The sequence below is a fragment of the Chrysoperla carnea genome, chromosome 4 (assembly GCF_905475395.1).
Source record: "Chrysoperla carnea chromosome 4, inChrCarn1.1, whole genome shotgun sequence".
Classification (NCBI taxonomy): domain Eukaryota; kingdom Metazoa; phylum Arthropoda; class Insecta; order Neuroptera; family Chrysopidae; genus Chrysoperla; species Chrysoperla carnea.
This window is the reverse complement of record NC_058340.1, coordinates 53,116,833-53,137,096: the sequence shown is the minus strand read 5'-3', so window position 1 is coordinate 53,137,096 and position 20,264 is coordinate 53,116,833. Positions and strand designations below refer to the sequence as shown.

At 27.3% G+C, this 20,264-nt stretch overlaps 1 protein-coding gene across 4 annotated transcripts; it reads right to left on the bottom strand.

Moving 5' to 3' along the window:
• Positions 1 to 209: 209 nt before the first annotated feature.
• On the bottom strand, positions 210 to 16,114 carry LOC123299156 (phosphatidate phosphatase LPIN3). 4 transcript variants are annotated; one of them, XM_044881419.1, is made up of 13 exons: positions 15,843 to 16,113; positions 14,384 to 15,372; positions 13,264 to 13,421; positions 11,462 to 11,638; positions 11,028 to 11,148; positions 10,696 to 10,915; positions 10,255 to 10,519; positions 9,537 to 9,766; positions 9,315 to 9,463; positions 8,539 to 8,778; positions 8,361 to 8,472; positions 8,018 to 8,121; positions 210 to 3,881 (listed from the first exon to the last, which is right to left on the bottom strand). In XM_044881419.1, the coding sequence occupies exons 1-13, from the start codon at positions 16,020 to 16,022 to the stop codon at positions 3,749 to 3,751; spliced, it is 3,078 nt and encodes a 1,025-aa protein (XP_044737354.1). In that variant the 5' UTR covers positions 16,023 to 16,113; the 3' UTR covers positions 210 to 3,748. The 4 variants fall into 4 exon arrangements, with proteins under 4 accessions (XP_044737354.1, XP_044737355.1, XP_044737357.1 ...); XM_044881420.1 differs by having other exon boundaries at positions 9,537 to 9,763; XM_044881421.1 differs by lacking the exon at positions 210 to 3,881 and adding an exon at positions 7,053 to 7,169 and having other exon boundaries at positions 15,843 to 16,114.
• Positions 16,115 to 20,264: the final 4,150 nt, after the last annotated feature.

Here is a 20,264-nt window from a genome sequence, read left to right as displayed (position 1 = left end):
AAATAATCATTAAATCCTTAAACATAAAAACTATTTATAAAATATAAAATTTTTTATACTAATTTGTAATATCACAAATAAGTTTTTTTTTCAATATATTTTTTTGTTTTGTTTTGTTATCAAACCTTTGGATTCATCAAATAAAAAATACTATTTTTATTAAATTCACTTAATTCAAATTAAATTAACTCTTAAAAAATAAAATTTATTTATAAGTTATAAACAAAAACATTAATATGGTGGTTAAAATTCATCAAAGTCATCTTCAGCATTTTTAAGTTAATCTAAAGCTGTTTGGTTTCTCTATAATCAGTTATTTTTTTAGATTTTTGGGAAATTATATGGCTGAAATATTTGAAATCAATACATACTAGCTTTCTATCGTAACTTGAGTTAATATCTTATTTTTGATATTAATTTGTAGGTAGGTATACTCATAAAACTAGTTATGGAAGGGGGATAATTGAGATCAAGAGAGGTGGAGGCTAAAAAGCGGTGGTTTTTAATTTTAAGCTCAGGGAAGTGGGTGGGTATCAAGTTAATATGGAAATATATTTTTGCATTTAATTCCTAATAATAGTAAGAGTAACAGGAAAACTTTAATTTGAATTTTGCCAAATAATTCAGTTAAAAAAATATTTCTATATAAATTATTTACTTTTTTCATAAAGAACCATCTTGCAGTTTAAAGTGATTATACGTTTCTCAAAAGTTAATATTAATTGAATTTAAAATTTTTAAATGACACTTAACAACATTCGAGATGTTTATTTTTTGATTGAGGATTTCTATAGTGAAATATCGGCGATAGCCCAAAATGGGACACTTTTAGTTTATAAACAAGAGGGAACAGACACCTCTAATTTCTAGGCCAAACTACAAGACAGAAACGGTTTAATATAACCATTCTTCTTAATAGCTTTTATAAAATATACAATCGAATAATGGATGAATTTAAAATTATGAACTTAAATTAAACATACAGACCGGTAACATAATTTAAGAGACAGACGGAGACAACGTTGTGATCCAATAGCATGGCGACTTACACGCAAAGAACATATTTATATAAGATCTGTGATCAAAATAAATAATTTAGACTGTTTTTGAAATTGTAATTCTTGGAAAATTGGCTAATCTAAATTATTTTATTTTTCTCGTATCGGTTATCTGAACATATCTTTCTCTGTCTTGAAATTTCAGCCAAAATTTGATGGTTCTTTTTTTATTTATGGTATTACGTGTTGATAACGATATAGTCGAACCTGAATAAATGAGAAAATTCTCTGAATGAGATGAATTTCCAGGTAAGTGAAGAACAGAAATCCCTATATGAGAGGACCTTTTTTCATGTGTCCATCTCTAAAATTGAGTCTGCTTCATCTCTAAAATTGAGATTGAAATGCAAGCTAAATATCTATAAACGAAATAAGCTCCTGTTTCATAAGAACCCTGATTTACCAAAGTCCGATTATATTCCAGTTGAATATTTAAAAAAATTCAATATCTACAAATCTCTCAACACTTCAACATTGCTTTATTATAACCACTGTCATAACATGCTAAGTTACGAAATACCCACAAGTAAATTGCGCCAGTAAGCCAAAGTAAAATCAGTATTATTAAGTCAATAACGCTCTGTAATATTATGTAATGTAATATTCATTCCGTTTCATTTACTTGAAATAAAAGTTTTATGTTAAAAATTACGGTAAAATTTTAATATGCATTAAGTATTGTAGCTAAGTTCAGTCTTTATTTATTTTAAAACAAGAAATAGATCTACTCTGAATTCATTTTAGTTTTAGTATATTTAATAAACTAAAAACCATTAGTAAATTTTCTAAATGTGGTTACTTAGAAATAAAAAAGAGCTTATAAAAATATGTTTTAATATTTATAGGACTAGTATCAACAACCAAATATTCTATTCAGTATTTTAATTTCGTCTATCATCAACCTTTTTTTTTTGTCGATACCATATTGTTTCCTTTTTTACCATATATTTAGATTTCATCACACTTAAAAATTATTAAATTAAATTAACACAGTCCTAACGGAATCAGTTATTATGATTATGCAGAATAAAAATAGTATATACAACATAAATCACCAGAAAATATATGCCCAGTGCATTCAACCCACATGAAACCTTCTCTTATCACTTGTACAGCCTGCATACCAACATCTTTGTATAGTGTCAGGACCAGACGACCTTATCCTTAAAATTGTATGTCTAACAACTCCAACGCTTCAATAAACCTTGATAAGTATTATTCATTTTCTAAGTTTATAATATTGAATTCATTATCTAGATTTTAATTGTGTCATTTTTAAATACAATTTGCATTTATATTATGTAAATACTCTCCTTATATTTTCTTCACACGGCCACAAATCATATTTAACAGATTCAAATTAATCACTATTGATAAATGGCAAGTGACCTGGTAGTCTAAATTGGAACTAATGAAAAACGTTCCACTACCTGTTTAAATTAGTACGAATTATTAACGCTAATTGGCGTGATTTATCTGATTTGAATTTGAATATTTATATTGGCCTTTCAAAATGGTCAGTTCAGGTATTGCCATCTGGTAGTCTAAATTGGAACTACTGATAACGGACCCTTTCTCTTTTGTAATAACTACAAATTATTATCGCCAGTTGGTGCGATTGCAACTCCCAGTTTATCAACAATCACATTCTACTCATTCAAAATTATAATACGCGCTATTTACACGATATTTACTGGGGTATATTTACCTCGTAAGTTTGAGTTTACTTGGGTATATATTCAGAATAAATGGTTCCGTTAAGAAATAATTCCGCTGGGGTACGTGTTATTAAAATAAACTCTTCGAAACTCTGAAAATAAATTGTAAAGAAAGAATTTGTAAAAGTAATCTAAAAAGCTTTTTTCAATATCATTTTTATCAAACGTTTTTAAGTATATGCTGATTAATGATGAATTTTGTTGAATGGTAACCCATGATAGTGCTGATTTTTGTAATGTAATATTATTAATATCGTTTTTATTTTAATGATCAGTATTTTTTCTAAAGCATCTAATAAAAAGCTGACACATTTAAATTGCTTCTTGTATGAATATAAACACTTTTGACTTTAACTAAAGCTTAAATATATGTCATATGTCAAAGAATCAAGTTATATGATTTTTTCAACTTCAAAAAAACCATTAGAAAGTCAAAGCAATAATATTGTTTTTGTTTTGATAAAATGACACCAACTATTAAATTAGTTAATTGAAAGGTATCAAACGCTTAGAGCTTTAAAGATTTTAAATTTTTATGTGAACTCAAAAATATACAGAATAGACTATGTATTGAGTTTGAAAATTGACGAGCCTTACAAAAATTCAATTTTCCTATTCTAGGACATTTCAACCCTTTTCTAATTTTTTATCTATCAGTCTTATTTAAAACCAATTTTCATGCTTAATACGTCATAATTCTGTATGTTGTTTTTTTTCGTTATATGTTTTAAAATTATACAAATTTTTTTTTAAATTTTTGAGCGAAAAGCGTTTGAATTTAGTTACCGACAAAAGTTTTTTTTTAATATTGTAAAATAAATAAGTTTTATGCTTTGTATTCATAATTGGAATATAAGAAAATAGCTTTAAGCTTTTTAAATGACTATAGTTTGCTAATTAATAATAATAATTAATATCTCAAGTGATTATTTAAATGTTTTTAAATATTTTTTGTGTTAAAGTATTATATATTTATTTCAATTCTGGTAAAACATCGTCAACAATTGGTACTGGTTCCCGCCAATAAACAAATTGTGAATAATCACTTGCATCTTCTAATAATGGTGGAAACAATTGATCCACAATGTAACTCATGTTGGAATAGCTAAAAATAAAAACAAATATATATTAATTAAAAATTAAATTATATAAATTATTTATCATAGTTTTTGGTAAGTAAGTATTAAATACATTTAATGTTTTTGAATAATTATTTTCAATGTTAAATACAATAGTTAATAAGATAAGCCGCTTTAGGAGTCCGTAACAGTAAAATTTTGTGTACTTTATCGATCAAATTATACCGTTAAGAAGTATATTGTTTGCCATTGCCATTATGCAGGTTCTAATTGTTATATGATAGAAATTGCAGTTAATTTTGAAAAACTGTAAATTTAGTACAAGTAAGTTTAAGGTAGCCACGACCAGTTTTAAATAAGAAAAATAGAAAATGCTTATGGGTAAAGTTTAAACTGTTTGTATGGAGAGTTTAGACTAGAAACTACACATTTAGGATGTTTTGTAATTATTATAATTTCACGACTAAAATAAAATAATTTTGAAAAAACGATTGTGTCTACTAGCGTACCAACCGGGGTTCCCTCTCAAATAGAAGAAACTCACTAATCCGGCACTATTAAAAACCACAGGGCGTCAGATTACTGGATTATTGTATAGAAAAATTCGTAATAAAATAAAGCATTACATAAAGAAAATATTGTGCAATTTGCGCGGGCGGAGGATGCCGGATTATTGGATGTATCAGTCTATTGAAGTGTCGGGTTAGAGAGATTGTACTGTAAATATTATGGCAGTACTTCTAGTTTGAGAAAAGTTCATTGTTTATATGTGGTATGTATTTGATAACGCGTTCAAAGTGAGACAAAAACTTATTATTAAAAAAAATAAATGGGGACGAATCGAAACAATGTATTTAGTTTAGAAATAATCCCTTACTCTATAAAAAGAATTATTAATTGAAAGCTTTTGAAAAGCGATTAATATAAAATCTTATTAAGTATTGGATTTATTATAGTTTTATTTTATTAAACCGATACTTAGCCTAAAAATAGCGGAGCTCTGGCTAATGAAATGATATATAGTTGATATCAATTGTTGGAATGGCTCAGGCAACAATTTAATGTAGTCTATTCCATTAGTTTTAATTAACGTATTTAACGATTTTTTTTAAATTCGAAAATTCGATTTAATCACCGTTTATACTAACGATGCAGAATTCAAAATAAAATTAATGAATGGCATTCAGATAAGAATCCTTAATTCATTTTTCGGGCTAAGTACCGGCCTTTAATCGTAAATAATGTATATTGATAAAAAAATGATCAAACATTATGATACATTATAAAAACTTTACACTATAAAACCTTGGAACTTAAACACGAAAAAGAAACCAACACGCATGATGTAAGTAAAATGTAAGGAGAGTTCAATTCGGAAGTAGATATGAGATTCATTGCTACCACAACCGGTCACACTGAATAGACAGCCTATGTATGAAGCAATATAATCAGAGTAACCTTAAAATATATCGGATTGTGGAGCAGTGAATCTCATATCTACATCATTCCAGCACCTACATATAAATTTTTGCATTCTAAACATATAAATGCTTCTAATCACAAATGTTACTACTGATATTTGATGTATGGAACTATTACCAGCTATGCCCTTTTAAAGATGAAAAGTAAGACTTTTTTTTACAATTTTTCATTCAATCCTAATGCTTAGATGGTTAAAGCGTAGCCAAATCCGTACACGGTATAATAATAGAAAATGTCAAGTTAAAAAAAAAAACATCCTGTATAAGATAGAGCTAAATTGTAGAAAAAAATTGTTATGGAGTATTAAATTTGGCAAATTTTAAAGCCTTAGTTCGATATCTTCTAAATATTTAGCATTTTATAGGAAAGTATTTTGTTTTAATTTTCAATTTTGCTTTTACTTCAACATTTTTTAAATATAAATTAAGGCCCTTGTTCGTTCAAGAAAGTTATTGACTATGGCATCAGCTGACAAGAAAACCATTTTTTGGGTTCTATGATTAACTTGATTGCTATAACAAAATATCAGGTTTATAAATCTATTGTAGGTTTTTGGATTATTTTAAATCAAACATACGGAATTATGATGATCAAAAATAGAGATAATGAAAAAGAACAGAAGTAATTAGAAAAAATTCAAAAATTATAAAAGCTGAATGATTAACGATAGAAAAATGTAATGAATGGCATTAAACATCAACAATTTTGGAAAATTTTTTATTAATATTTATAGATTAAGTGTATTTTTATATAATACGAAGACAAAAATATACCATCAGTGTATCAGAATTTTTGATTACGAGTTTAAAAAAACTATTAATCATAAAATTTCGTAACATTTCGAACAAATTCAATGATTTCAAAAAATATTGAAACTAAATTATGAAGAGACAATGTTAGTGAATATTTTTGTATAAGACAAGGGTTGTTCTTTCCTCCGATGTAGTTAACAAGTAGACGAAAGACAAACATTTTAATTTTACGACCAAAATTAATTCTTTATAAATATCCCTACTTGTCGATAAAATAAGATTACCATACACAAATGCTTGATTAAAAAATAGAATGTCCAATAAGTAATTAATATAAAATGGAAGCCATCAAAAAATGTTTATAAACTCTAAAAATTTACTGAATATCCAAATAGATAAAAGATTTGTGTACGATAATCTTAATTTTTCGGAAAGCAGGAAAGAAAGCCTTTGCCGTAAAATTAAAACAAAAAATTGTTTTTTGTTATATTATTAACTTCGTCGGTGGTTCAATGTTTGCGATTTCTTCTTCCCAGCGGTTCACCAGGTCTACAAGAAATATTTTATTTTTAAGAACAAGAGACCGGGGATATAAACCAATTTTGTTTTCAAAATTATGGCAAGTAGTCATTAATGAAATGAAGAATATAATGAGTTCAACCCCAGGCAAAAATGATTAATGGCCTTAATAATAATGTAATTAAAAAAGCATGCATCCAAATCTACTTTCTTACCGTTGACCACGGGGAGTGATCACCAGTAGTAAACAGCATTGTGTGTGTGGGGTGTCCCAATAATTTTGTAGTTGTGCGAATAAATATTATATAAAATTTCTAATTTGTACATGCATTTTCATTTAAAAAAAATAAATAATTTAAGACGTATTTTAAAAAAAATTTAAAATACCGATGCATTTATAAAAAAATATACGTTTAATCACGATTTTTTTTATAAAATCTCTAACCCGTATTAAGAATGATTTTTTTTTTTTTGAAAATTAATTATTATTATGTTGTTTGTATAGAAAAAGTAATTAATGGTGGGAAGACATCATTTACAACCAACGATTGTCCTGAATAACTGAAAATAACATAAACAAAAAAAAATCAAACAGGTATAAAAATAATTAGGGAACAACATTCATGCAAAAAAAAAAAGAAAAGATTAAGAGAATATTTTTACAAAGAATAATGAACATTTTATGCATAGGCTTAAAATAATTAGAACGTATAATTTAATAATTTTAAATTATAAGAAAATAATTTTAACTTATTAGAAAAATTAAGACCGACATATATAATAATGTTTAACTGTTCATATTAAAAAATTTGGTGTAAAAAATTATCAAATTCAGATGATGATCATCTTTTTATGAAAGATCTGCCGGTAAAATCCTACAGTGTAGTATAAACGCAATATTTTAATATTTAAATTATCAAGATTCTCCCAAAAGAGTATTGGCAATCAGAAAAGCCCGCGGCAATATGATTTATAAACAAAAATATTTCTTTTACGATGAATCAGTTTTACCATAAACACAGGCTTGCAAATAGCTTATGAAGAGTCTCGAAAGTCAGTATTAAAAAGAATTTGTTACGGGAATTCCATATTGTCAATAAAGAATTCTGTAGAAATTGAGTATTTATCTGAATTTTTAATGAACATATAAAGTAAAATTATTTCGCGCACAATAAAGTATTACTTTTACCAGAAAATATTTAATTAAAATTATACCCCAAAAACGTTTCATCTTTTATAAAGAATAAACATTATTTTATATATCTTTAAACCAATAAATATCTAAAACTACAATTTTTAATAATAAATATTGTGCATTACAGCTAATGTTAAATAAATTCCCATTAAAATTATATATCTTTAAAAGCAAATATCGTATAATGATTTAAATAGCACAATGTAGTGCTTACCTTGATTGGAAAGTTTTCGTAAGTTCATGTTTTAATTCTCCTTTATGGTTAATTGTAAAAATCCTAACTATTGGTATTCCAACTGCACGATAAGCCCAAACATCCTGTTTAAAAAATAATAAATAAATAAGTTAAATAAAAATTCGATGAGTTGAAAAAAACTATACAATCACAATAATCCAACAACCCATGATTTTTAATGATACCGGATTAATCAGACTCTACTGTACAGAAAACTACATTGAATATAGTGAAATGAAATTTTCAATTTCAGTGTAACATAATCAAAACGGAAGTTTTTATTTTAAGGTGTTGGTTATATTACGAAAATAATAATACTCACATTAATTCGATTTCCATATCCAGCATAGAATGGATTAGTATCAGGGAATAATGCTCTAATATCACTCAAACATTGTATTTTAAATAATTCGGGTTTCTTCTCAATCACTTCTCTAAAATACAATGAAATAATTTATTAATAAATATTTAATTTTTCATAATATTCATTTATTATTTACCTATGGAAAGCACTCATCAACGAAGTCGGATTTAATAATATTGGTCCATCTGGTAACGATAAGTCGCCCTGTTTTATTGATCGTAAATATTCTCGTGTAACTTTGGCTTGACCAATAGCTCGTGCACTTAAATACAATAGTTTATAGCCATTATTTTTAATTTTAGTAAATAGTTGAGCAACACCATTTTGAGCCCAGTCTTTTCCTACAATTGGTAGTATATGTCCCAATACATCTGACCTGAAAAATAATTAGAAATACTAAATTATTAAATCATCTTGTTGTAAATTTTCGAAAACAAGAAGATATAAAAAACTCCCTGATGTCATTGTGTATGTCACTTGTAAGCTCAATGAATTTGTAAGAGATTAATCTCTAAAGCATCATCATTTTTCATCTTAATATATAAAACAAAATCTGCACCGATTTTAATGATCTCGGATTTGTTGGATTTGTCACCGCCCCGAATAGCAGAATAACTTTTAAAAAGCCCCTTTCCACTAAGTAAAAGTCCCTTCCCACTAAACATTTTCAACAAATAACTTGGACTACATTTATTTTTTTTAAATGTAGCTTGTCTTGGTGCAGGTTCCATACCAAAAAAATTAAAACCCATGAAATTGTGAAAAAAAGGAGAGACAAGTGAGAAAAGAGAAAGTGAAAGCTATAGAGCGGTAGTCTTTGTTTTTAAAGTTGAAATTGCACAGACATTCATTGTCTGTTGGGCGGTCGAAGTTCGACGGGTCAGCCACTCCCATTTATATAAAAATACTTACTTAGTAATAGTTCCGTCAATATCAGATATCACAATTTTATCATCGTATCTCCATCTATAAATATGGCACGTACATCGTGTAGTACCTTGATATGCGGTAGTCACACTAAATTCAACTTCATTTACTCCTTCGTTTAGATCTAAACTTTTCTGTAACATAAAAATTTATAATCAGTAAAAATTATTTCAGAAAATTGTTTGTTTGAGGAAAAAAAATATTTACAATTTGATCAGATGATAATCTTAAAGTTTTTCTATACTTTTCTTCACTATCAGAACGTTTTTGTTTCATATTTGGAATATCACGACCACGAGTAACTTGATCACTATCTTCAGAACTTTGTGAACCACTATATCCACCTGCTTCTTCCATACTCTGTTGATTACTATGTGATAATTTTGTATTTTTATCGTCAATATTTTCATTTATCTTTACAGACTTTTCATGTTCTTCTGAAAATAACAAATCTGTTAAATATTTTGAATATTGTCATCAAAAATTATTGTTTCATTGGAAATTAAGATTTTCTGGTATAAAAAACGGTTAACCAGTAAAAAAAACAATTTTAAAAAATTTAGTGATATCCTGTCTATACTGAGGGCGAATTTTTTTATCAAAATTAGAAAAAACGGAAAAAAACGAAACGTATCAATTTGATACAATCAAGGAAGCAAAGTTACAGACTATAAATATATATTCAAAATAATAAAATTTTATTTTTAAATTTGTAATGTTAAAAAAAATGCTACAGCGTATGATAGTTATAAAACGAAATCCTCATGCTAAGACAACCTTAAGAAATAATAGTTTTAATCTTAAATGGCGTTGCTGGCTAAATATTTTGTTAAAAAACATTAAACATCTAGGGTACATAATAAAATCGTCAAAATTGAATTGCAAAGACATTTATTGGTATTTAGTACAAAACTATAAAACTTACGCTTCGTGGGATCATTTTCATTTTGAATTTCTATTTTTGGTGTTGTTTCATCCATTGTTTGATTATCGCCTTGCAATTCCAATTCTAATTTTGTTTCAGATTTATGAACTGATGGACTATCCATTGAAAGTTGACCAGTAGTGGCATCTACAGAGCTCTTACTACGTCTCCAATTCCACCATGAATAACTTCGAACTTCTGGCTTGGATTTATCCTCCATACTTGATTCGGGCATATGAAGATTACATAATTGTTCAATAGTTGACTAAAAAAAAGATCCAAAAATAATTTAGAGAAAAATTAGTTTACATCAGCGGTTCCCAAAGTTTGTTTTCTAACGCTGTCTTTATAGAAAATTTCTGGCGATCTCTATATAGTTTAAAAATATTAATTCTCTCCTTAAGAAACCGCTGCTATACATTAAAGAGAACAAAAAAATACCTGCGGTAATGGACGTTGATAAATTAAAACACTAATTATAATTGGAATGGCAGTTTTCCAATTGTAATATTTTCCATTAATGCGAACAACTAAATCAACTGATTCCAGTAAACTTGGATTATTACATAAATCAGAAAATGGAATAATGTGACGAAGAAATATATCTGGAGTTGGAGGATTTTGCCAACCACATAGCGATAGTGAGATATCTTGAAAGTATCTAAAAAGACACATTAAAATATAAGTTCATTGTAATAAAACATTTTTTATAAATATGCCAAAATTTTATCAGTAATACAAGTATACTTTAACTAAATGAATAAATTATTTACTTATGTTGATTTTCTTTGGTTGCATCATCGAAATCTGAGTCAATTGATTTGGCCCCTTCAACACTATTAGGACTTTGAGGTAGTGAAGGTCCATTACCAGATTCACAGTCATTGTCATGTTCTGAAATCATTTAATTTACTTATCAAACAATGTACCATAAAATAGCCAAAGTTGCAACATAGTTTGAAGTTTGGAAATTTGAAACCACAGTGACGTAAAAAGCCATAAAATCTATGTTACTAAAATCTATGTTACAACTTGTTCACAACTTCTACTTATTTTTATTCTGATTAATTTATGTTAATAAAGTTTAAATATAGAAAATAAAAATTAAAGTTATGAGAAAATATTGTTATTAAGAAAAAACTGAAGCTTTGAAGAAAATAAAAAACAAATGCGAATGCAAGAAGAACCTTTAATATGGAATACACACCTGTTTGTTTACTGTGTTTTCTGGGGAAATATAATGCGGTTACTTCTGGATCAAGATTTCCTGAACTTAAATCAGCCAAATATATTCCTTCTGAATCTTTAGAATGACGCATACGCTTACTTTGTTTCATAAAGCTAAACATTCCACTTAACATTGAATTACGTTCGGCATTTTGATCTGTTAAAAATATATCATTGGTAGTTTTTGTTCACGGAAAATGCTATTTTTTATGGGAAGGAAAATTTTAAGTAATAAAAATTTAGTTTATTTTTGAAAATCAAACAATTACTTTTCTACTTTTTTAAACTTACCTAAAAACTAATTGTGTTTAAATTAAGAATAAAATAGGAAATCAGATACTAATAGACCGATATTTCTAATCAGTAAAAGAGACATTGAGTTGTTTTTAATTGTAGTTCATAATAAAATAGTTACATTTTCTGTTGTATTTTATGGAAAAACTACGATTTAATTTTGCAAAAAGAAAATCAAAGAGTGGATTTAAAAATGATTTATGATTTCATTTCTGCAAAATTACATTAAACTTTTCGTCAAAATATTCCAGAAGGTCTAACGTAAAAGTAACACAACTTCTAAATAGTTTTATGGTCTATGAGCACAACTTTATTAAGAAGCAATTAAAATAGCAGATATGAATCTAACATTCAAGATTTTGATCCAGTATATGTTACGAAAAGAAAATTATTGCAAGAATCATGCTTTTGTTAATGTCTTAAAAAGTTTGTTGTTATTTTTAGAAGAGTAAGGAAAAAGAAAATAAACTGTTATGGCGAGTATCCACAAGGCATAATTTATAAATCCAAAACCTTGGAAAAATGATTAATAGAAATTTTCTTGACATCAACACCTGATGTGTAGAAAGTTCCACGAATATATCTTCCTATCAGATCGATGTCAAAATTGTTACAGAAATGGTTCAAATATATTACTTAAAAATTAAAGTAATCTATAGTCACCTACGTTTGTAAAACATGATCTTAAAAGACACTCTTACCAACAATGAATGGAAGGATATTAATCAATTTTTCAATGTTCTGGATTTTTTACAAACCAGTTTATACATAAACTAAATACATGCGAAAAATTGAAGAGACAAAATCAAATGCTTTCTAATATGAAAATGGTGCAATTTTAATCTGAATTAGAAGGAATTATTACACACACTAAATTTTCATATTTTTTTAAATATAAAATTCTGATTCCCACAGAAGTAACAAATAAAGATAGCTAAAAACAAAACAATGAAAATAGAAAAACATAAAATTCAATCAAATTATACATTGAACGCTGCATTAAATCAGGCTTTTATTTTTATATAAATGTTTTTGTCGATTTTGACCCGTAAGCATTGGTTTTTCATCAAAGGTTGACGATTTTTTTTTTAAATTAGGCTAAATTTGCAACAATTTGAGGTCAGTCGATTGCTAAGTTATATTAAAAAAATAAATATTTGTGTAAACACACTGATGAAAAGACTAAGAGTCATGCAATTAAAAACTATTTTTTAATTACGCCAAAGAAATATAACTTTCATACACACTCTTTTTTATGCATGCAATTATTTGTTGCGGGCGGCACTTTGCGGAAATATTTTTAATTCACATAATTGTGAAGTTAGTAAATTTGATACTTCTGTTCTACACACAAAAAATAAGGACTCCTAATTTAAGATTTTCTCTAACATGAAATTGAATAATGAAAATTATTCTTTGAAATATTTCGCATATATTAAGAATATGTAAAAAATTCAAACAAAGTTTAAAAATAAAAAGCATGTATACCTTGACTATCTTCTTTTCCTAATCCCTCATTTTGTGCAGTACTTGGTAATTGTCCCCAAGCCCAACTTTGTCCAACTTTTTCATTTTCAGCCTTGCGTTGTGAGAATTCAAATTCAGTATCAGATTGAACTGGTGTACTTGGTCTGGATGCATTGGCACTATTTTTAAAATAGTTAAAAAATAGAAAATTGTTAAAAAATGATCAAAATCAAAATAAATTTCATATAAAAAGACAAAAATACACATATAAATTGTCAGCGTTTGTACATACGAAAATATGAATGCAATTTTTCCCGTATCCATCGTACATGAGGGTCAGCATTAAAAAATATTTTTTAGAAAATATTATTAATTTCTCGTGTGGTTAAATTTTAAAATATAGCAAGCGAAAAAATTGATTGTGATAAAAAATTTATTTCGAAAATCGAGAGATTGTTTATATAAATGACCACGTATATTTTCTTTAAGGTTTTTAAGGCGCTGCAGAAAAAAAAACACTATTCACTTAAAATTTTGAGAAATTTTTGGAAAGTACGCCGTTTTTTTAAATCCCGCTTAATTAAGCACATGTTTTAGGACTTTTTAATGAAAGTAGACATAGAAGAGCAGCTATTTTGTTTTTGTTCACATTTCTTAACAAAATATGAAAATATCGTAAAAAAGATGACAAAATGTGAAATTAAAGTTAAAATTAGTAAAAAAAATACGGATGATTTAAACTACTAATTAGATAGAGAGATCCGACAGATACTGTGACGTTAGAGGCTACTACGGCCATATGCTACTACAGCTGCTCCATGCTAAATTCTGTTTTGCTAGAAAGAGATACAAACAAATCTTTGATGGCTTTTGTCTAGGTTGTTTTTATATTTATTCGAAAAATAATTTTTCTCTGCTGTTTTTTACATAAATAAGCTTTTGGTAAAGCGAAAAAAAATTCATACATTTTCTCTATTAAAATATGAATATTATTCTCAACAGGCAGACAGTTACTGCTTTTATTTGTGATTTCTCGAGCAATTGAAATTAATTGAGAGAAAATTGATCTCTTACTACAATAAAATGACCTGGACACTCTTTATTTTAATGTTAAACTAAATGTTATTCGATGTGACCTTACCTATTAGCAGTCGTAAGTTCAGTATCACTGAAGAAATGGAAATCAGGATCACGATTTAATGGTCGTGTAGTCGGTGTTGTTTCCGAATCAATTCCCACATCTTCAGATTCATCAGTACCTAATATACTTTTATCAGTCGATGAATCAGACATTTTAGTCTCACTAGTTTCAATAACCGTACTAGGAACGCTGTTGACATCTTTGGATTCAACACTATTTATAGTATTATTTTCAATGACAGCTGTTTTACGTTGTGAATTTTTCTTTTTCATTACAGATTTTTTCCTGCGTCGTTTTTTCCCATTTTTAGTTTCTGGTTCAGTTTTTTCAATTGGTAAATCTAAATCATTTTTAATGGCAACGTTTGTGGTATGATTTATTTCCACAGTCTTGATTGGTGAAAATTTATTAACTAAAACTTGATCAGCATTTACTGTTTCTGCAGAAAATATTTTTGGTTGTATTGTTGGCTCCACGTCAACTGGTTTTGGTGCAGGCGATGGAATTGGCTCAGGTATTGGATCATTTATATTATCCATTTGGAAAATATGATCATCATCTTTAGTGGAATCACTGATATTGATGGAAATATTTGAGCTTGTTAATGTTGAAATATCCTCTAGAGATTGTTCAACTTGTGGAATATTACCAAGACCAATTTGTCGTGATAAGAATTCACGCTTCTGTGTTGTATAATCACGTTCGTTGCCTCCAGTATTACGACGTTGTGAGTAGTCGTTGACTTCATTTTCTATCTTACAATCAAGTAAATCAGTTTTGTTAACACCTAGATCAATACTTTTACGACGTGGTTTATCAGCAGTGGCTGCTGTATACAACTCTTCCAATTCTGACATTGGTATTGGGGATGTTGCCCATGGATCAGGTACATCTTCTGATTCATCTGTTTCTTCTACAAAAAATGCTTCACCGCTATCACCTAGTTTCATATGAATATCTTGAGGTTGTCCATTTATTTCAATATCAACCTGTAAATTAAGGAATTCAGAAAGCTGTACTTTTAATATTGAATGAATATGGAAACAGAGATAATGTAAGTTTCATAATTCATCTCCTAGTTGAAACGATTGAGATAATGCCACAAGTATGGCAAAATTGGGTACTTCCTTTCTCACTTTTTTCTCAGAAGGGTTTGAAGCGGAAAAAATATTATAAAACAGTGGCCTGTTTTCCCTGTATGCATTTATCTCAGGGAAATGACTTAAGTTATCAAAATTAGACAATATTTAGTGTGTCTGTCTAAGGCATCATAGCGCCTAAACAGATGAACTGATTTTAATTTTTTTGGTTTCGTTTGAAAGTTAATTTAACGGAGTTAGGGTTCCGTACCCCAAAAATTTGTCGGGATTGTTTTTAATTTTGTAAATTTCACGTGTTCTTTCACAAGGAGAGGAGAGTTTTTAAATTCTATGATAATGCGTCGAATTGTGTAACTTACCACTTTCTCACGACTACGTAAAACTCCCAATTTTCCAAATCGTACATGGAATGGTGAACATGTAAATGTTCCATCAGGTTGTTCCACAACAATAACATCAATAGCACCAGTTAATGTAGCTGCATTAATTTCATTATAAAAATCACGAAAATTTGAAAATACACGACCAATTACACTCATTTTTTTATTTTATAATTTTTTTATTTAAGTATGAATGAATATGATGAACAAACTATGAATGATGATATTTCCACAAGAAATCTGTTTATAATAATTTAAATAAATTATTTAATTAAAAACTATTTTATTTGTTTTAATTTTGAATATTAATTTGATTACACATATAAATTAATTTTAATTCATTAATTAAATTTTATATTATTTATTTTAATGAATTATATATTTGTATTAAATAAATGTACTTTTATTTTAAGGTGTTAATTTATTTTTTATGCTTATGACGAATACATATTTATGTTGCATTAACCATTATCCCATCAGATTCTGAAATTAGAAAAGAAATTAAATTAATATTTTTAATTACTGTAATTGCATTTAATAAAATTCATCATAAAAGGAGCTGTGTTAACTAAGCGAATTCCTTTTTTAAATAAATTAAAAATAATATTATTGGTTTTTGAGAAATTATAAAAATCCAAATTTGGTAAGGGCGCTTGGCATGAATCCTAGAAACCAGATTCCTTGTATACAGGGTGGACCATTTTAATCTATTATGGCTAATAGCTCGTTTTGTATTTAACCAATTAAAAAATAACTTAAACAAAAGTTGCATAGTTTGATGGAGGACATCATGTTCTGATATTAGATTGAAATTAGTTCTCCGAATAATTCTTTAAATTAGAAATTTGATCCTCATAAAAAAACAACAACTTTCGTAGGAAATTCGACTTAAAATATGTCACTATTGCATTTGCATGCTACATTCATTATATTAACGAATTTCTTCTTCAAAATTATTTTTTATTTTAATAACCTCAACTCGAAGTCAGTACAAATTTATTCTTATATAATGTAGCAGGTAATTTAAAGTAATTATTATATGAATGATTATAATATGGCCCGGGAGATGCACGGGAATCTATCTGCCGTTTTGCACCAAGGAGGAGCTTCCAAAATTGAAACGATTCTGAGGAAGCCGTTTCGAAATTGCTGCATTGCAAAACATGGGTAGATAGGAAACATGAAAGTATTTGGCGATGTAACCATATCGAAAAAGTCTTCCTGGAATTATTTTAATTTTAGGAGATTATATCTCCCCCTTAGGAGGAGTTTCGAGAACGAATCTTAGTGTAAAATGGTAGATAGGGCATTATCTTTGACCGGTGTTAAAATTATCATGTAGTCATTTCGCACAAATTTCCTGTACATATCCCGGACCAATATATTTGTACTTTGTACTAAAATTGTATTTTAATAATAAATATTGTTACTTGAAGAGATGGCAATTCAAAATGAAAATTTCCCATTTATATGCATTCTAAGAATATATAGGTGTGCTCAGTAGTTACCACAGATAAATGTTTTGAAGTATTGAGATTCGAAGTACCATTTATGATAAAACATTAATTTTGATAATTAAACATTCAAAACATTAATATTTTTTCACCAAATCCCGATTTGGTAAAAATAAAAAATGTATTGACAAATTTATGTCGTTGTTTTAAAATTATATTAATTTTAAAAAATTGTTTTCTAAACGTATCAGACTTAAAATTTATTGTAATTTAAATTATTTCATTTTAAATTTAATTACATATTGAGAAATATTTTTATAATAATTATAATATTTTCGTCAACTGTTCTGTTTCGGAAATTTACAAAGTAATTTATTATAATGAGCATAAATCGTGGACTTAATATAAAAAATTTTTGGCAATCATTATTTATTCTATCAACAATAAAAAGACAATAATTTTAGATTTCAAAAAAAAGAAAATAATGATATCTATTGTTGATTTTTGTGTAGCATAAAAAATTTTAAAAGACATTAAGAACAACATATATTAACACTCACTGACACAGAATTAACGAAATTTTCTTACTTTCAGATATCTGTATCTCCGCGAAAAATGATTTAATCTTAACCGTACAAAACTCAATCAAAGGCATCCACTTTCAATTTTTTGAAAATGTATCTCAAAAGATATTATCACTCCCCTCTTGCTTTGCGCCAAGAAAGGTTGAAAGGTGGGGAAAAATTTGTGGACATTGATTGAATAAAAATAATTATTTTTATAATCTTAAAAGTGAATGCCTTGTGTAAAGCTTTCTTGAGTGAGTTATTACCTCTCGAAGCGAAATGGATATATTTCATAAAGTTTTTTTTTATAAAAATAATGGCAGTACTGATATTTAACACTTTCTATACAGGGTATTTCAACAATTAACTCAATCAATTGTTTGTTTTCCATTGTTTTTGTTATAATTCCTATTATTTATCTTTCATCTTAACTCCCCCCCCCCCTCTGAACTAAAGGTTGACAAAGTCGTTCTTTCTATAAAATATTTGATATATTTACGATCTTCATTTAATTAAATTAATTTACATAAAACAATGAAAATTGTGGAAAATTTTTTGGTGTATGACATATTTTTGTTAGAATAAAACTAGACATAAGAAAGTCAACATATTTATTTTGGCGTAAAATCAAATTTTTTTAAGTATTATATCTATAGCGTTCATTATTATTTGGCAAATGTAATTAATTACAAAGTGTTTGTGAATATCCTTGACTAGCAACATAATTCTCAAATAATAATTTGGTAACATTGTTGATATTGTCACGAGGTGTTTTTGCTATATCGGTATTTACAAAATTTATACTTAGTTAAGGGCTTGTTTACACTCGAAGAATGGCTATTGGATAGACTAACGATTTCCAAAATTGTCTTTATCGACCTGTAGAAGCCGATGACAACTTCCAATGAATTTATGTCAGTTAGAAAAATCTAGTTAGATGGGAGTTCAAGATAGTATATATCATTTAGGCATCTGGAATTGAAATAAGCATTGATGAAAGATTTAAAGCTCAGTTTAGCAAAGGTTGATGCTTATCCTGCTTTACGAATTTTCACTAGCAGTTTTTCAAGATTTTGTATTTCTATTTATAATAAAAAATAGTTTTAATTTATACTTTACAATGATGTTCATAGATAGCTCCGTGAAATGTTAAAGAATAAATTTAATTTTTTTTTCTGTATATCTTTATAAATTACAGCTCATACATCATCGAATGCAAGAGCTGTAATTCTGCGCCATCTATGAACATAATTGTAAAGTATGAATTATAACTTTTTGTAAAAATGGTGAACGAGATGCAATTTATGGCAATCTGTTCAATCAGGGTTTTCTGATATTAAAAAAAATTGAAAACTCTACATATACTTGTACCTGTATAAAACAATCCCTATACTTACTTCAAATGTTCTGGAAGATGGATAAGTGAGAACAAGGGAGATAAAGCCTAACACGGTGACCTTTACTTTTAAACCCAACGAAGCGGGCGGGTATCATGCTAGTCAATACTATAAAAGGCAATCATTCAATTTCCAATGTAACAAATCATAAGAGTCTAGAATGTCGAGTATCCTGGAAATATTAGTATCTTAATAAAAAGAGAAATTTTGCTGGAATTGTAATATTAATATAGAACAGATGTGAGCCGCAAGTAGATAGAAATGATACTTAGTAATAGAAATAGTACTTTTTAGTGTGTATATGGCCTAAAATTTTAAAATTTACAGAATTTTCACATTAATTTATTTTACCATTTTTAATCTATTTTTCAATATAACCTTGAGACAACAATTTTTTTAAAAATTATTTTCTTTTTTTGATTGCCAATAGATATTACAATTATTATGAATGCCAAAATTTCGTTCTTGAATTTTACAGTTCTGGGGTGAGAAACATTAAGTATCCTTTTAAGTTTTTGAGCATAATAAGCAATTACAAAAAATTAAAATAATTTATGCGATTACTGAAACGTAAGCGATGAGTAAAAGCTAGCAAAAATAAATAGTATTAAGTTTACTTTTTGGTGTTTGATAATACAAATTTTTGAGCTAAATATTGCGTAAAATATAACAAAGTTGCCAAATTTTAAATTTTTACCTATTTAAATATTATTAGATAACAACATTAAGTAAACAATATTTTTGGGAATGAAATTATAAACAATTTTTAAATAAAGAATTTCAAAATAAAACATTGTTCGTATTTGATATACAAAAGTTTTTTGTTTTTATTTTATATCTACTCCACGTGTGGCATAATAAAAGGAACAAAATAGATAATAAAACTTGTGCTATAATCAACAAAATTTAATGTTTACATAATCCAATCTGGTAGCTATAAAATTAATCCAAAGTTATAAAAGAAAGTAACAATATTTTTTAAAT

Coding starts and splice junctions, on each gene's coding strand:
- LOC123299156 (XM_044881419.1), bottom strand. CDS start 16,022: ATGAGTGTAATTGGTCGTGTATTTTCAAATTTTCGTGATTTTTATAAT. Junction 13,422..14,383: donor GAACTTACGACTGCTAATAG/GTAAGGTCACAT, acceptor TTTTAAAAATAG/TGCCAATGCATCCAGACCAA. Junction 10,916..11,027: donor ACCAAAGAAAATCAACATAA/GTAAATAATTTA, acceptor GTGTCTTTTTAG/ATACTTTCAAGATATCTCAC.